The sequence below is a fragment of the Meles meles genome, chromosome 12 (genome assembly GCF_922984935.1).
Source record: "Meles meles chromosome 12, mMelMel3.1 paternal haplotype, whole genome shotgun sequence".
Taxonomy (NCBI): Eukaryota; Metazoa; Chordata; class Mammalia; order Carnivora; family Mustelidae; genus Meles; species Meles meles.
In genome coordinates, this window is record NC_060077.1 from 96,280,148 (window position 1) to 96,295,456 (window position 15,309).

The 15,309-nt window shown below is 49.2% G+C and overlaps 2 protein-coding genes across 6 annotated transcripts in view; both read left to right on the forward strand.

Annotated features, from left to right (window-relative positions):
- Window positions 1-11,393, forward strand: part of ADNP2 (ADNP homeobox 2) — a 28,830-nt gene extending 17,437 nt beyond the window's left edge. For all 5 annotated transcript variants that reach the window (XM_046026002.1, XM_046026006.1, XM_046026004.1 and 2 more), the window contains 2 exons: window positions 3,322-3,411; window positions 7,899-11,393. In XM_046026002.1, coding sequence (XP_045881958.1) covers window positions 3,322-3,411; window positions 7,899-11,126 — 3,318 coding nt within the window. In that variant the 3' untranslated portion in view covers window positions 11,127-11,393. The remainder of the gene's footprint in view (window positions 1-3,321; window positions 3,412-7,898) is intronic.
- Window positions 11,394-11,482: 89 nt separating this feature from the next.
- Window positions 11,483-15,309, forward strand: part of LOC123954657 — a 73,352-nt gene continuing 69,525 nt past the window's right edge. The window contains exon 1 of the mRNA XM_046026007.1: window positions 11,483-11,611. The gene's annotated coding sequence lies outside the window, so the exon portion shown is untranslated. The remainder of the gene's footprint in view (window positions 11,612-15,309) is intronic.

A 15,309-nucleotide genomic window follows, 5' to 3' on the forward strand; every position in this document is an offset into this window, starting at 1 on the left:
AGGCAGCCGCTTAAACGGCTGCACCACCCAGGCGCCCCGATAATGTTTCTTGTTTGCTTTGTGGGAAGGTTTTGTTTTTGTCTCTTAGTTTTATGTTTTATATACGTAGAGAGCATGAGCAAGGCTGGGGCAGGGGGTAGGGGAGGGGCAGAGAGTGAGAGAGCGAGTGAATCTCAAGCAGATTCCCCGCTGAGCATGGAGTCCCATGCGGGGGCTCGATTTCAGGACCCTGAGATCATGACCTGAGCGGAAATAGAGAGTCAGACACCCAGGTGTCTTACTTTGTGGCAAGATTTTAAGAATGAATTCAGTTTCTTGACTAGATATCGGCTATCATGTTACCTAATTTTTTGGGGGCTTTGGTAGTTTGTCTTTTGAGGAATTTAATCATTTCAACTTAAGTTGTAGTATTTACTGGCATAAAGTTCATGTTATTTCCTTTTCTGTAGGAGCTATAGTGATCTTGTTTTTTAGGTCTTCGTTTTCTCAGTACTTAATGCTATGGATTTCCCTTACGCTTTGCTTTAGAAGTGTCCCACAAATCTTATTTCCTGTGTTACCACTTTCATTCAGTTTTGGAAAACTGTCTGATTTCACTCCTGATTTCTTCTTTGATCCAGGGATTAGAAGTACGTTGTTTCATTTCTAGGATTTGGGAATTTTCTAGATAGCTTTCGTTACAGATTTCTGTTTAATTTTGCTTTAGTTAGAGGCCGTATTTAGTCCTTGTAAATTTATTGAGACTTATTCTATGGCTCTGCGTAAGCTCTGTCTTCGTGAACATTTCCTGTGGATTTGCTCTTAATGGGTGGAGAGTCTGTCAGGGTTGGGTCAGGTTGGTTGGTTGTGTTTGGTCCTTTCTGTCCTTCCTGATTTTTGTGCACGTGGTCTACCACTCATTGAGAGAGGGTGTGTTGACGTCTCCAACTATAAATTTAAATTTGACCATTTCTCTTTTCAGTTCAGTTTTTGCCTCATGTACTTTCTCTTTTCTAATGTGCATACATGTTTGTTCTGCTAATGAATTGACACTGTTACCATTAGGAAGTGAATTTCTGTCCATGTTAATATTCTTTTTTTACCCCTGAAATCTACTTTGTGTGGTGGTAATGTAATTCCTCCAGCTTTTCTTTTGATCAGTGAGAGCATGGCACACCTCGGTTTTTTACCGTTCAGCTGTCTGTGTCTTTATGTTTAAAGTGAGAGTTTTGTAGGCAGCATGTAATTGGACGTTGTTTTTGTTTGTCCGGTCTGCTAGCCTGTGCCTCTTCATTTGAATATTTAGACCAGGGGTAGGCAGACTATGGTTGTGGGCCAAACCTGGCTTGCTATCTATTTTGTAAATAAACTTTCTTGGACTGTAGCCATGCTTGTTAGTGTTTATGGCTGCTTTTATGTATGCCGGTGGCCTTGAGTTGTGTGAGAGCCTGACCGGCTGGCAAAGCCCTAAATATTTCTTTTCTGGCCTTTACTTTAGGAGTTTCCAGCCCCTGTTACTTAATAGTAATTAATGGTTATTGATATGGTTGGGTTTAAATCTCCCATCTTGCTGTTTGTTTTTACTTGTCTTTTCTGTTTTTCTTTTTTATTCTTTCTCTACTTAAAAACTAAAAATTTTGAATATTTTTTATGATTCCATTTTAGCCCCATTTTTGGCTTATTAGCTATCTGCTTTTGTTTACCTTTCTAATAGGCTGCTTCACATGTAAGACCTGACAAGGGGCTCCTGGCTGGCTCAGTTGGTGGAGCGTGCGACTCTTGGTCTTGGGGTGATGAGTTTGGGCCTAATGCGGGGTGTAGAGATTACTTAAAAATACATAAAAATTAAAAAAGAAAACAAAACCTTACAATACTAGGCTTTTGTTTCCCATTCCAGCCTTTGTGTTATTGTTACCATGCATTTTATTCCTATAGAATACATTATTTGCAAAATAAATCCTTATAATTGTACTTTTCTCTGGTTCTGAATTGGTAAGCAGTGTATTAGCATAGGTATATTTGAAGGCAATTGTATTATTATCAGGCTTAACTAATTCCTTTTTATATTATAAATCTTTAAACAGCAATATAAACTGTGAAAGTTAGAAAATACAGGTAGTCATTTCTTTAGAAAATAAAATTTAAAAAGCCACGTTCCTGCCATTCAGAGATTACTGCTGTTAACATCTTGTTGTTCAGCAGCTTCTCGCGCGCGCGCGCGTGTGTGTGCGTGTGTGTGTGTGTGTGTGTGTGTGTGTGTGTGTGGTCTCCACAGTGAGCTCATGTTGATCACGCTTTTTTACTACCTTTTCAGTTACTTTCATCTTTCTCTGCCCATTAAATGTTCGTCCTTCTCATCTAACACCCAGTCCGTCTTCATATCTCCGGTTTCCTCCAGGTGTCTTACACTTGGTTTGTCTGACCCAGGTTCAGTGTCAACCCCGCTGCATCTGGCCGTTGGGTTCTCAGTGTCCACCGTCCCCCACCCCTTCTCACTCCCTTCCTGTTGCGTTAGCCACACCCTTGTCCACGCGGTCCTCCGCAGGGTTGACTCCAGGTGTCCTCGGTCAGGCACACATTGGGAGCATGCGCTTTATACTCTCCTGGCAAATCTTCCCATGCGCTCACCACTGACAGAAGACGGTGTGCGCTCATGCAGCTTTGCTCTCTCACAAATTATTGTTGGGAGGGGCACCTGGGGGGCTCAGTCCTTAAGGATCTACCTTTGGCTCAAGTCAAGATCCTGGGGTCCTGGGTTCAAGCCCTGCCTCGGGCTCCCTGCCCACTGGGGAGCCTGCTTCCCCCTCTCCCACTCCCCCTGCTTGTGTTCCCGCTCTTGCCGTGTCTCTCTGTCAAATAAAATCTTTAAAAAAACATAATAAATGGCGCCTGGGTGGCTCAGTGGGTTAAGCCGCTGCCTTCGGCTCAGGTCATGATCTCGGGGTCCTGGGATCAAGTCCCACATGGGGCTCTCTGCTCAGCAGGGAGCCTGCTTCCCTCTCTCTCTCTCTCTGCCTGCCTCTCTGTCTACTTGTGATCTGTCTCTGTCAAATAAATGTTTAAAAAAATAGTAATAAAAATTATAGGTGGGAAATCTTGTCTATTTTTTATAAAACTATAATATTTAACTATAATTTAAAATTTTGATTTTTAATTGGATTGTTTCAGCCTTTTCCTCCTTTTTCTTGCTTTATGGGTGCTCTGCCACAGTCTGCTTCTGGGCTGTGTTCTCATTTCAGTTTCTCGTGCAGATTTCATAGGTGCTCAATGGTCCCTTCAGGTTACTAAATGTTACCTTCTGAAATTGCTTAATGATCTCTCTTTTTCTCCGTTTTTAAAAAGGACCTTAAAGGCTTTGATCCAGGAGAGAAGTACTTTTTTAACACATCATGGGGAGATATTTCTCTTTGGGAACCTTCTGGAAAGAAAGTGGTACGTATTTTTGTATTTAATTTTTATATTTCCTCCGCAGTTGGGGTACGAGTCCCTTCGGCTCTGAAGAGCATCACATCATACTGGATCACCGATGAGTCGGGGAGGCTGTGATGTAAACAGGGAAGGAGAAGAAAAAGTTAAATGTTTTATAGTATATAAAGTTGTTACGTTGAGAGTTTTCTGTGTATAAAGTTAATAATGTAATGTGATAAATAGTAGTGAAACTACTATTTGTCCTTGATCATAAGCTGCCACTCATGTAAGAAGGGCCTTGGATTCACAACTGTTCAGCGTGAAAGGGTTTGCCGTGTCATTATGTGTGTTGCAGGTTCATCCTGGTTTCAGAAAACTCATTAAAGATAGGGATCTCTGGTGGGGCGCCTGGGGGCTCAGCCAGTTAAGCATCTATCTTCAGCTCAGGTCATGATCTATGGGTCCTGGGATGGAGCCCTGCATCAGGCTCCCTGCCCAGCGGGGAGTCTGCGTCTCCCTCTGCCCCTCCCCCTGCTCGTGTGCACATGTGCTTGCTCACTCGCTCGCTCTCTCCCTTTCAAATAAAATCTTAAAAAAAAAATGGATCTTCGAGATGAGGAACACAATTTACAATAATTTGAGACTTCAAACCTGAGCAGATTAAAGCTAAATTCTCCTTATTAAAGTGTTTTTCTTCTGGAAACCCTTTCCTACCACCCAGTCGTCCATAACATAAGCACCTTCAGTCTCAAGGTCAGCATGTCCCAGATTTGACAAAACCGTCCCAGTCTCCACCGCGCCGCCACTCTCCCCTCTCCCCTCCATTCCTTCAAGCCGTGTTGGCCTTGGAACTTTCCGCTTTAAAAAAATTTTTCCTATTACTAGTCAGTCATTTTTCTGTCACAGTTTTCTTTAAAAACACTTAAAAGAAAAAATTTTATTTATTTAACAGAGAGAGCGAGAGAGGGAACGTAAGCAGGGGAGGGGCAGAGGGAGAAGCAGGCTCTTTGCTGAGCAGACAGGCGGACGCGGGGCTCCATCCCAGGACCCTGAGATCATGACCTGAGCCGAAGGCAGACACTTAACCAACTGAACCACCCAGACACCCCTTTAACATTTCTCTCACCGGCCGTCCTCCTGAGTCCCACTTTTCTGCCTCTGTGTCGTGTCCCACCTGTTGGTCTCCTGTGCTCCTGGCCCCAGCGCTCCCCTCTCTTCTGTCAGACACCAGATGTCTTTGATTTGGTTGTTCTCCTGCTTGACTCAGCACGTGGCTGCACGTGGCTGCTCAGTTACGCCTTGCTTTGAAGTCCTTGACTTCTTGAATCTTTTATGTCTCACTGATTTTTCTCTTCGGAATTGTCAGAAGATCCTATAAAGTAAATGCAGTATAATATATGATTATAAGCTTTTCACCAAGAAACACCTTTTGAGTACCTGCTATGGAGTAGGTGAAGCTTTCTGAGTGCCTGATGCAGACGGGTACGGGTCAGGTAGTTCGCTTACGGAGGTGGTTTTTGCTGGGGTGAAGAGGGCATAGGCATGAAGTGTTAGATAACTGTTTGAGATGGTGGAGATCGGATTTGCTGAAAGGGTGCTGTCTTCAGGAGAACCACTGCTGCCTGCTGCCCGCTGTGGCGGAGCCTGTGCCTCACTTCCTCTCTGCTCCGGGATCGCCGAGGCGTGCCCTCAGGCTGCTGCGCGGCGGCTGCTGCGGCGAGGTCCTCACGGGCTCCAAGAACAGACATTTTTAGAAGTTCGGGTTCTGGGGCCAGAGACCTGCTGAGGGTCTCCTCGGTTGTGGAACTCTGTTAGTGTGGGACCTGAGGAAGCAGCCGGACAGATTGGCGGGGGCTGGCGCTGTGTCCGGGGCAGGATTCCTGGCAGCACCCGGTCCTCCTCGCCCTGCTGGTCCACCGCTGGCCGTGCTCGTCGCGCTTCCTCTGTTGCCAGCATCGCCCCGCTCCTGAGTGATCGCGCTCCCCGAGCGTTCCCCGCGCACTTCTAGGGGAATACAGGCTTTCGGTTCTCGTCGGTGAGTGCCTGCGCTTGAACGTGCTGGAAGGCCTGTGGTAAATAAGTACACATTTATCTTCGTAACAAGCTGCCAGCTGTTTTCCAGAGCGGCTTTATCGTTTTTGCTTTTCCCCCAGTGATGAGGGAGGCCGGTTACTCCGCCTCCAGGGCCCGGCTGGACTTGGCTCTGCTGGGTTGTGGTGCTTACAGGTTCACCCGCTTAGTTTCCATTTTAGTAGGTGTGTAGGGCCCCTTCTCTGGTGTCAGCTTCCCTGGTGACTAAGGATGTTGAGCATCTTTTCCTGTTTACTTGCCCTCTAGAGGCCCTCTTGGGTAGAGTTTCAGATCGTTTGCGCACTTGCTAACAGTTGGGTTATTTTTTCGTGTTGAGACTTGAACGTGCCTACGTGTATTCTGGATACGAGTCCTGTATTAGGTGTGACGTTTGCAAATACTGTCTCCTAGCTGGTGGCTTGTCTGTTTATTTTTTAAACAGTGTCTTTCACAGAGTAGAAGCTTGCTTTCTTAGATGAGGCCCAGTTTATCGATTTTCTTCTTGTGTAGATCATGTTTATGTTTTCATATTTGAAACCTCTTTCCCTAACCCAAAGATCTGTTCAATGTTAACAGTAACATACACCTGTTAGTAATTTCTCTTGGCTCTTTCATTGAGTGTAATTTTCATTGACTGGTTTTTTACTGTAGTAGTTCATTCAGTGTAAAACACACCATTTAGAAGAATGTGTCACGGGGGCCTGGCTGGCCGGGTCGGTGGGGCCTGCCGCTCTTCATTCTGGTTGTAAATTTGAGCCTCACGTTCGGTGGTGAGACAACTTAAATAATAAATAATCCTTAAAAATGCGTAATTCAAGTATGGTTGACATACGGTGTTGTATTAGTTTCAGGTGTGAATCACAACTGTGATTCAGTAACTTTCATTTCTCAGTGCTCTCCATGGTAAGTGTGAGCACCGACTGTTACCATACATTACTACAGAACTATTGACCATGTTCTGAAACACCATTTTCTAACGAACTTCTAATAAGGCTAAAGCGATACTTCATTTAAGCTGTGTTACTCTGGTAACACTGAAGTATTAGTTGTAAGGTGTATTCAGATTTCTGAGATAGTAAAATATGGGAAAAATATGGAAAAAAAGGTCTTTTAGAAACAGTGAAAGATGGGTTATTGGTTTTTTTTTCTAGTTTGTGGTCTAGCATCAGCCATTACCGTCGGTTTATTCTAGACCCTATCAGAAATGCTGGAATGAAACGGTAATTCCATGTTGTTTGAACACGTTCGGGTGATTTCTTGACTTGTGGCCAGAGGGAAACCTGCATGAATAGGGAAGAGAGTGACAGAAACCGCCGAGTTCCATGTGGCGGGGACTTGAAGCACAGGCTTAGGAAGGAGGGGAGAGCCGCTGTGGTAGCAAGAAGCAGTGTTGCAGGAGGTCTTTCCCACCACCGATGGCAGGACCGTAAGTGAAGCGTTTCGTGGGCCCAGGTCTTCCCTTTCTGTTCCATGAAGCCAGAGCCAGGCATTCTGTGGTTCACCAGCTCTAGGGTCTGGAGACTCGAGACTAAAGACTTTGTGACTCTCAAACCTTCACAAACCTGCAAATGTTTAGCTGTTTAACATCCCATTTCTTAGCTGGCCAGCTCTTGTATGGACGTGTGTCCTCATACCCCAAGCTTGTGGAATTCCCCGGTTGCCCTAGAGAGGACTTCGGCATTGTTGGTCTGTGTTCTGGCCTGGAACTCCCTCGGGACTGTCGTGGTGCCTTAGGTACAGCCCTGTTCCCTTCCCATTCGTCACGTGGTTTACTGGACACCTGCACGTGGTTGGCTCTTACCTTCTCTGGGAATGAGGGACGTGAAGGTAAGGACAGCTTAACCGTTGGCATGTTAGGTTGTTTGCAGATGAATTCTAAAGGTTTTAGAGTTCGGAGTGAAAACAACACTGGAACCAGGGGAAGTGGGATGAGAAGGGGAGGAATGAACTTTCTCTCCCAGAGAACTGAGTGAATTTCTTGTACTGGGATGATGAGACTGTGGCTCAGGAGATGGCGTGGAAGGGGTCCGGAGCCAGGCCCGGGGGGCCGGGTCCTGTGTGTACGGTCGGCAGCCGGGAATAGCTGGTGCGTTTTTAGATGCTCGAGAAGAAAGAAGTGAATAGTTTTGTGATGTGAAAACTCCATGAAATTGGAATTTGTGTCTGTGGTTTTATTGGCACAGAGACACGCTCCTAGATTGGCATGTCATCTGTGGGAGTTTTGGGGTCATGATGGCAACACCAAGGAGTTAGCGTAGAGGCAGTGTTTTCTCTGGTCCTGAAGAAAGAGCCCTGGTTTCACAAAAGCACTCTTCCCGGAGGGTGGTCGCGTCGCGTTACCCAGCACAGTCAGTGAAGAAGAACCCTAGGCTTCGACCTCTGGAGGGTGTAGGATCTGACTTTTTTATTGACGTCTGCTTGACTGTCTTTTGTTTTAACAGAGATACCGCACGAAGCCGTACTGCTGCAGCCTCTGTAAATACTCCACGAAAGTGCTTGCCTCGTTCAAGACTCATTTGCATCGGTGCCACGAGGACGACATCGACCAGGAGCTGGTGATCCCCTGCCCGAACTGCGTCTTCTCGTCTCAACCCAAAACCGTGGGACGGCACTTCAGAATGTTCCATGCCCCTGTTCGGAAAGTCCAGAACTACACAGTGAATATTTTAGGGGAAACGAAGTCTTCGAGGAGTGATGTGATAAGTTTTACATGTTTGAAATGTAACTTTTCGAACACCTTGTACTACAGCATGAAGAAGCACGTGCTGGTCGCTCACTTCCACTACTTAATTAGCTCCTACTTCGGCCTGCGGCCTGAGGAAATGGGCGAGCAGCCGAAAGCTGAGGATAGTCTTTCTGCCGAGAAGATGCCCCCGTCGGACAAGTATTACTGTAAAAAATGCAGCGCCAAGGCCAGCAGCCAGGACGCTTTAATGTATCATATCTTGACGTCGGACACGCACAGGGATTTGGAGAATAAGCTTCGATCCGTGATTTCCGAACATATTAAGAAGCCTGGACTTTTGAAGCAAATGCACATCGCTCCAAAACCAGTGGCCCCTTTGGCTGTGCCGCCAAACAGCAGTGCTCCGGGCCTCGCGGCCACATCCCCCTGTTTCCGTCTCACCTTGCCTCAGAGCAGCCAGAGCCAGACCGTGGTCCAGCCCGTGCAGGGCCCGGTCCCGCCAGTGACGGTGGCCGCGGGCACTTCTGCGAGCCTCGCCCATTCTCCGCCCGCCGTGGCTCAGTCCCACGTGACTCTGGTCTCCAGTCCTCTGCCTCCCTCCGCCCCGCAGCCCGTCTTTCTTTCTCGTGGAGTCCCGCTTACGCGGTCAGCAAACCCCCCTGTCTTGCCCTTGAGTCAGCCGGTAGGACCTGTAAATAAGCCTGTTGGAACCGGCGTCCTCCCCATAAACCAGACCGTCCGCCCTGGGGCCTTACCCCTTAGCCAGCCTATTGGGCCTGGAGTTCTTTCCGTCAACAGGCCTGCCGGGCCTGGCGTCCTTCCTGTCAATCCGTCTGTCACCCCCGGGGTTCTTCAGGCTGTGTCACCTGGCGTGATTTCCGTGAGCCGGACGGTCCCATCGGGGGTCCTTCCTGCAGGCCAGATGACCCCTGCTGGAGTGATCCCTTCGGGACAGACGGCCACTTCTGGGGTTCTTCCTGCTGGCCAGGTGGTCCAGTCAGGGGTTCTCCCCATTGGCCAGACGGCCCCCTCGGGGGTTCTCCCCACGGGGCTGACAGTCCCCTCACGGGTTCTCCCTCCTGGCCAGACGGTCCCGCTGAGGGTGCTGCCTGCAGGCCAGGTGGTCCCACCGGGGCTCCTTTCTCCGAACCAGACAGTCTCGTCAGCTGTTCTGCCTGTGAGCCCGGGCGTCAGTTCCGGGGTTCTTCAGCTCAGTCAGCCGGTCGTGTCGGGTGTGCTCCCTGTGGGCCCGCCGGTGCGACCTGGGGTCCTGCAGCTAAACCAGTCTGTGAGTACCAGCATTCTGCCTGCGAATCAGCCACTGAGGCCGGGCGCCTCTCAGAACACCACGCTCCTCACGTCGGGCTCAATTCTCAGACAGCTTATTCCTACAGGGAAACAGGTGAATGGGATTCCCACGTACACGCTCGCTCCCGTGTCTGTCACTTTGCCGGTGCCTCCGGGAGGTGTGGCCACTGTCCCCCCGCCCCAGGTGCCCATCCAGCTTCTGCAGTCGGGCACGGCGGCCCAGATGGCCAGCTCCATGGCCAGCATGCCGTCTCCTCCGGTGGTGGTCAACGCCACCCAGAATATGTTCGTTCAGGCCTCTCCGGCGGCGGCAGAAGCGAACCAGGCACTCAAACAGGCGAAGCAGTGGAAAACCTGTCCGGTTTGCAATGAGCTCTTCCCTTCCAACGTCTACCAGGTTCACATGCAGGTGGCTCACAAGCACATCGAGTCCAAGGCTGCCGAGAAACTGGAGCCCGAAAAACTGGCCGCGTGTGCCCCATTTTTAAAGTGGATGAGAGAGAAGACAGTCCGGTGTCTCTCTTGTAAGTGCTTGGTGTCCGAGGAAGAGCTCATCCATCACTTGCTAATGCACGGCCTGGGCTGCTTATTCTGTCCGTGCACTTTCCATGACATCAAAGGCCTTTCCGAACACAGTCGGACTGTGCACCGAGGGAAGCAGCAGCTACCTGTGGATTATAGTAACAAGGGTTTCCAGTTGGATCTCGACGCTAACGGCAACCTGACCTTCCCCCATCTTGACTTCATTTCCATATTGCCAAAGGAAGAGCTTGGGGAGCGGGAAGTCTACTTGGCTGTGCTGGCTGGGATACACTCCAAGTCCCTCGTGCCCGTGTACATAAAAGTGAGGCCCCAGATGGAGGCCGCCTCCGGGAGCCCCGGCAAACAAGCACTGACTTGTCCCTTTTGCTTTGGCACCTTGGTGACGACTGAGGCATATGAGTTGCACTTGAAGGAGAGGCACCACATCACACCGACAGTCCACACCATCCTGAAATCTCCAGCGTTCAAGTGCATCCACTGCTGCGGGGTCTACACCGGCAACATGACCCTGGCCGCCATCGCCATCCACCTGCTGCGCTGCCGGAGCGCCCCAAAGGACAGCAGCTCGGACCTGCGGGTCCAGCCCAGCTTCATCGAGAACAGCGAAGTGCTCTTGGTCAACGGCGAGGTGGTCCAGGACTCCAGCTTCTCCGTGAAGAGAAAGCTGCCCGACGGCCACTCCGGGGCAGAAGACCAGAGGGAGGCGGAGGAGCGACCTCTCGTCATCAGCAGCGACGCGGCCCCGGCTCCCGAGAAGGTGGCGAGTGTGGTGCCTTTGAAGAGACAGAGGAGTGAGGGGAGGACAGAGGGGCCGCTCGCTAGTGAAGATGCGCTTCAGATTTTAGCTTTAAACCCGAAGAAGTACGAGGACCGTTCATATGAAGAAAAAAAGCAGTTTCTTAGAGACTATTTCCACAAGAGACCATATCCTAGTAAAAAGGAAATCGAACTTCTTTCTTCACTCTTGTGGGTGTGGAAAATCGATGTGGCTTCATTTTTTGGAAAAAGAAGATATATTTGCATGAAAGCAATAAAAAATCACAAGCCTTCTGTACTTTTAGGCTTTGATATGTCTGAACTTAAAAATGTTAAACACAGGTTGAACTTTGAGTGTGAGCCACAAAACCTGTAAAAAAACAAATTAGGCAATCTAAAGTACTAGATAATAGTGGTTTTTCTCAGTTGAGATTTAAAACATTATTTTCTTCACTGTATGTCAAACGAATCAACTTCAGTGGTCCTTATGCTGCTCTGCAGATTATTTCAGGTGCTCAGAAGACGTCTACGTAAGAGAAGCCAGTAGTTCTTTCAGATGTATTGTTTCCTGCGGTTTGATTTTGTAACAAGTATTTTCAGTTCTTCCCCGTCATGTAAATTAAATCCTTGGATCTTTCATGCACGTCTTGTTTCCCGGTAGTGTCAGTACGGTAGGATGAAAGCGGAAATCTGTGTCTGTGTCTTCGTTGAAGGAACTTGAGTAACTGTGTTGAGCTCCCTCAGTGAGCTTCACGCGTGGCGGCCAGTGGTGAGCGTCCGTGCTGAGAAGCGAGTTCACACCCGCTGATGCGTATGGTTCCCTGCGGACGCACTCACTTACACTGGTTGCTTCTTCGCAAGGTACTAGCTTCCTAGGTGATGATTTTGATTTACGTTTCTTCAGGGTTGTCCTAGCAGCTGTTGTTTTGTAATGAATCCTAGAAAACCAAATGTTTTTCTTTGTTAAGATTGTGCCGAATCTGAAACCCGCTATTTAGCTCATAAGAGTAATTTTACAAATAAAGCAATTTGGTGGGTGCAGAAATGCTTTTTGGTGTAGACTTCTCCCCCTTTTTATACGGTGGTAAGTCATTTTTCCATTCAAAAGTAAGACAATAAATTTTTAGTGCCTTTAGCATAAAAGCTGAACACACACACAAACTCCTCCTAACCGGAAAGTTGATAAAACCAGTGAAGGGAAGGACCGTGTTACTCAGGAATCAAATTTTTACCCCTGAGTGTGGTTACTAACTGAGATGTAGACGCAGGTTTTCAGGGGACAGAGCGAAATGAGCAGAGGGAGAGCTGTCTCCGTGTTGGTGTATTAAATCTCGGAACCGTCGCCTAGAGGTAAACACGTTTGTTCTGGAGAAATGGGCCTTCCTGTAGCCCAGTGGTCTGGCTTGATGGGATGTGGCATCGTTAAGGATCTCCACGGTGTTGCTGTCCTTTGTGCAGTTAAACCTCTGGGGTTTTTCCTTCCCCCCACACAGAATAACTCAGAGCACCAGAACCAGCAGTTGAGACCAGCCAGTTTAGACCTTAAGTCCTATTGCTGGTCACACCCGGCAGAGGCACCCCTCCAGCACACTCAGAGGGTGTGACAGTCTCTGGGAAATAAGGTGATGTTACCATATGGATTTTAAAACATAGAATACTTGCATGTAATTGCTATAATATGCATTTTTGAGGCAGTTGTGAAACTGGTCTGTGATTGTTGGTGTGCTCTGTCGTAAATCCAAAAAGAGCTTGTTGAAGTTTATTTTTTTTTAACCTATTGTTTCAGAGTGTCTATTTTGAATTAAAATTTGTTATACCACTGCAAACAGAACCGTTTAATTCTTTGAACAGGTACGTGACTGTGACTCAAGAGTAATCTGAATGTGGAAATAGACACCACATTTATTTGCTAAAAACATTGTCACTGTGAAAGCATAACCCAGAAGGGCCAGTGAGTCACCTCTGTCCCCACAAGAGACGTGGCTAGAGATTCTTGATGCTTCTGTAATGTTGGCCTCCAGCGGTCGAGGCGGGTGTTGGGTGGCCACGAGCTTGCCTGTGTCGGGGCTGCGCCGGGTATTGTCCGTGTGCTGGGTGTCGTGCAGTCGCTTCGCTGGTTGACGCTCCTTTGATCGGTCCCCCCGCCCCCCCATCAGCCTGCCGCCTCCACCAGGGACTCTGCCTCCTGGTCAGACCCCCTCGGGGGGCCCGTCGGTCGGTTTCCCGTAATCGCAGAATGGCAGCTTCTCACACAGCTGAGGGATCTGGACCCAACGTCTTGGGTCTCAGCCTTACCTGAAGGCTCACGAATGTTCTGGTCCAAAAGCTGCAGGTTGATGGCCTGCGAAGGGCAGAGGCATGGGCTGGAACGGAGCGGGACGCTGGAGGAGGCCCAGAGCACTGCGGCTCGGCAGCCCAGGGCGCAGAAGGCAGGGCGATGGCCACAGGGTTGTGGGGAGGGGCTGCCTTTAGCTGCTTCTGTGACACCGGCCCCAGGGCGCACCTCTGAGGGCAGGCAGCACCGTGCTGGGAGCACGCAGGGCTGGACCCGACATCCTGGGCAGGCAGAAGCCCAGGGCCGCGCCCAGGGCCGGTGCTGGCTGCTGTCCCCGCATGGTGCTGTCGCAGAGGATGAGCTGGCCCGTAGCATGGACGCCGGCTCTCCCTTCGCCTCCGTCACGGAGACCGAGCAGAGATGAGCCGTGAAGAAGCCAGTCTGGTCCCGGAAAGCCAGTGGGGAGCCAGAAGACGTTGTCCACACGCCACCAGATAACCCCGGAAACAGAGACCCTGCATAGCTGCTGTATGGCCACACTGGACTCGCAGTTCTGGGCAGCGATGGTTTTCCAGAGCTCTTCTAGAACGTTCCACATCAGGAACATGCTGGCCTCATTGGTGTTGGGTGCGTCACCCTTTCCTCAAATTCAGGTTACTTCAGTCTCCTTGCAGAAGTCCACGTGGCTCTTGTTCTTTATGAAGTTCTGGGGTGCGGCTTCTGGAGATGCTGGGCCGCAGCGGGTCCTTCGCCTCGTCTTCCCCTCGTCTTCGCCTCGTCTTCGCCTCGTCTTGCTCGCAGAGGCAGCAGCCCAGGCGAGGCCCTGGCAGGTGAGCGCTCGATCGGCCGCAGCGAACTCCCGGGCGCATGCGGCCGCAGGACACCACCACCCGCTCTACGCCCTCCCCCAACAGCCCCTTTGGCCTGGCGACTGCTGCGGGGTCTGGGTTTCTTAATCGCCCACTAACCAAAGCGACACAGAACTCTAAGGAAGAGAGGAGAAATGAGGCCTCAAACTCCTACCTGGTTTTTATTCTAGTTTTTAAGCTACGTTTCTAGACATCTGTCAGCTGTTGCTGTCACTAGGAAATGGGCTGAGCACTTGAAGAATAGCACCAACGAGAGCGCCACTGTGCTGGGCTCTGCTGGAGGACACTCTGCACCCTAACGGCTGGTCCTCACGGCACCCCTGCATCTTCCACGGGGACGGGTGCGTATGGGGGCCACGCGGAGGGAGGGAGCCAGGAAGGTGGAAGGGCCGCCGCCGTGCTGGGAGGGGACACTTGGCTCTTGCTTCGTCTGCATCTCACAGCCGAGAAATGGGGTCGGGGGAGGGACCAGCTGGCCCAGTTCGCTCTGGACTTCCCGTCCCGGCAAGCTTGGACAAGCTGGTCCCCTCCCTGAAGGCCGGCTTACTCCCCGGGGTGACTCGTCCCTAACGACAGTGCCACGTGGCCTCACACTCTGCCTCCTCTCTCCAGACGCAGGCCTGACTCTTCGTGTACCGAGATCTAGAGGGCATCCTGGTAAAGTAGAAAGACCTTAGGAAACTGACCAACATCAGACTAAAAACATGTTGTGTGTCCACCGTACTGTCATACTGAGAGCAAACACGACACCAGTCATTCGTTCACTCAGATGATCTACGGTGCTAAGTAGTAGCTCAGGGGAGCTTTTCACAGCCTTTAAAGAAGGCGTTCCCCTGACTGCTCTTTGTCCCACTCAAAATCGTGAGCTTTATGTTTATTTTTAAATAAAAATACACGGAGTCCTCTTCAGGAGGGAAGTTTGTCCAAGAAAAATTTAAAATTTTATTAAAATTTAAATTATAAACCAAACTTCAGCAAGCATATAAGCATATTTACTACAAATTAAGATTGTGTGGTCTTCCGTTCAAATACAAATTCAGAATCCGTTGTCATGAATGAATATGTCTTTTCAGAAACTGGTTGTTTACAGCTTACAATCCATGATCTGGGAAGTTTGATACAATGTTAAATAATTTACCGTTTACCTACAAGTAAGCTGGAGAAAATTGAATGGCTAATAGCAATGAATAGTAAGGTTTTAATGGCTCAGTTTTTCTTAAGACAACTTTTCCGTATAGGTTTGTAGTTCTATCTCAAAAGAGAATATTGTTAGTTGAGCTATAAAATCCAGAAAAAAGTTTGCCAGTTTACAGAAGTCTGATTTTGCTTCCCCAACCTCCTTCAAAGCAGCTTTCAAAAATGGAGATTGAAGACATGGAATCTCCTACACGGTCTGTGAAATAGCGGCTCAGAGA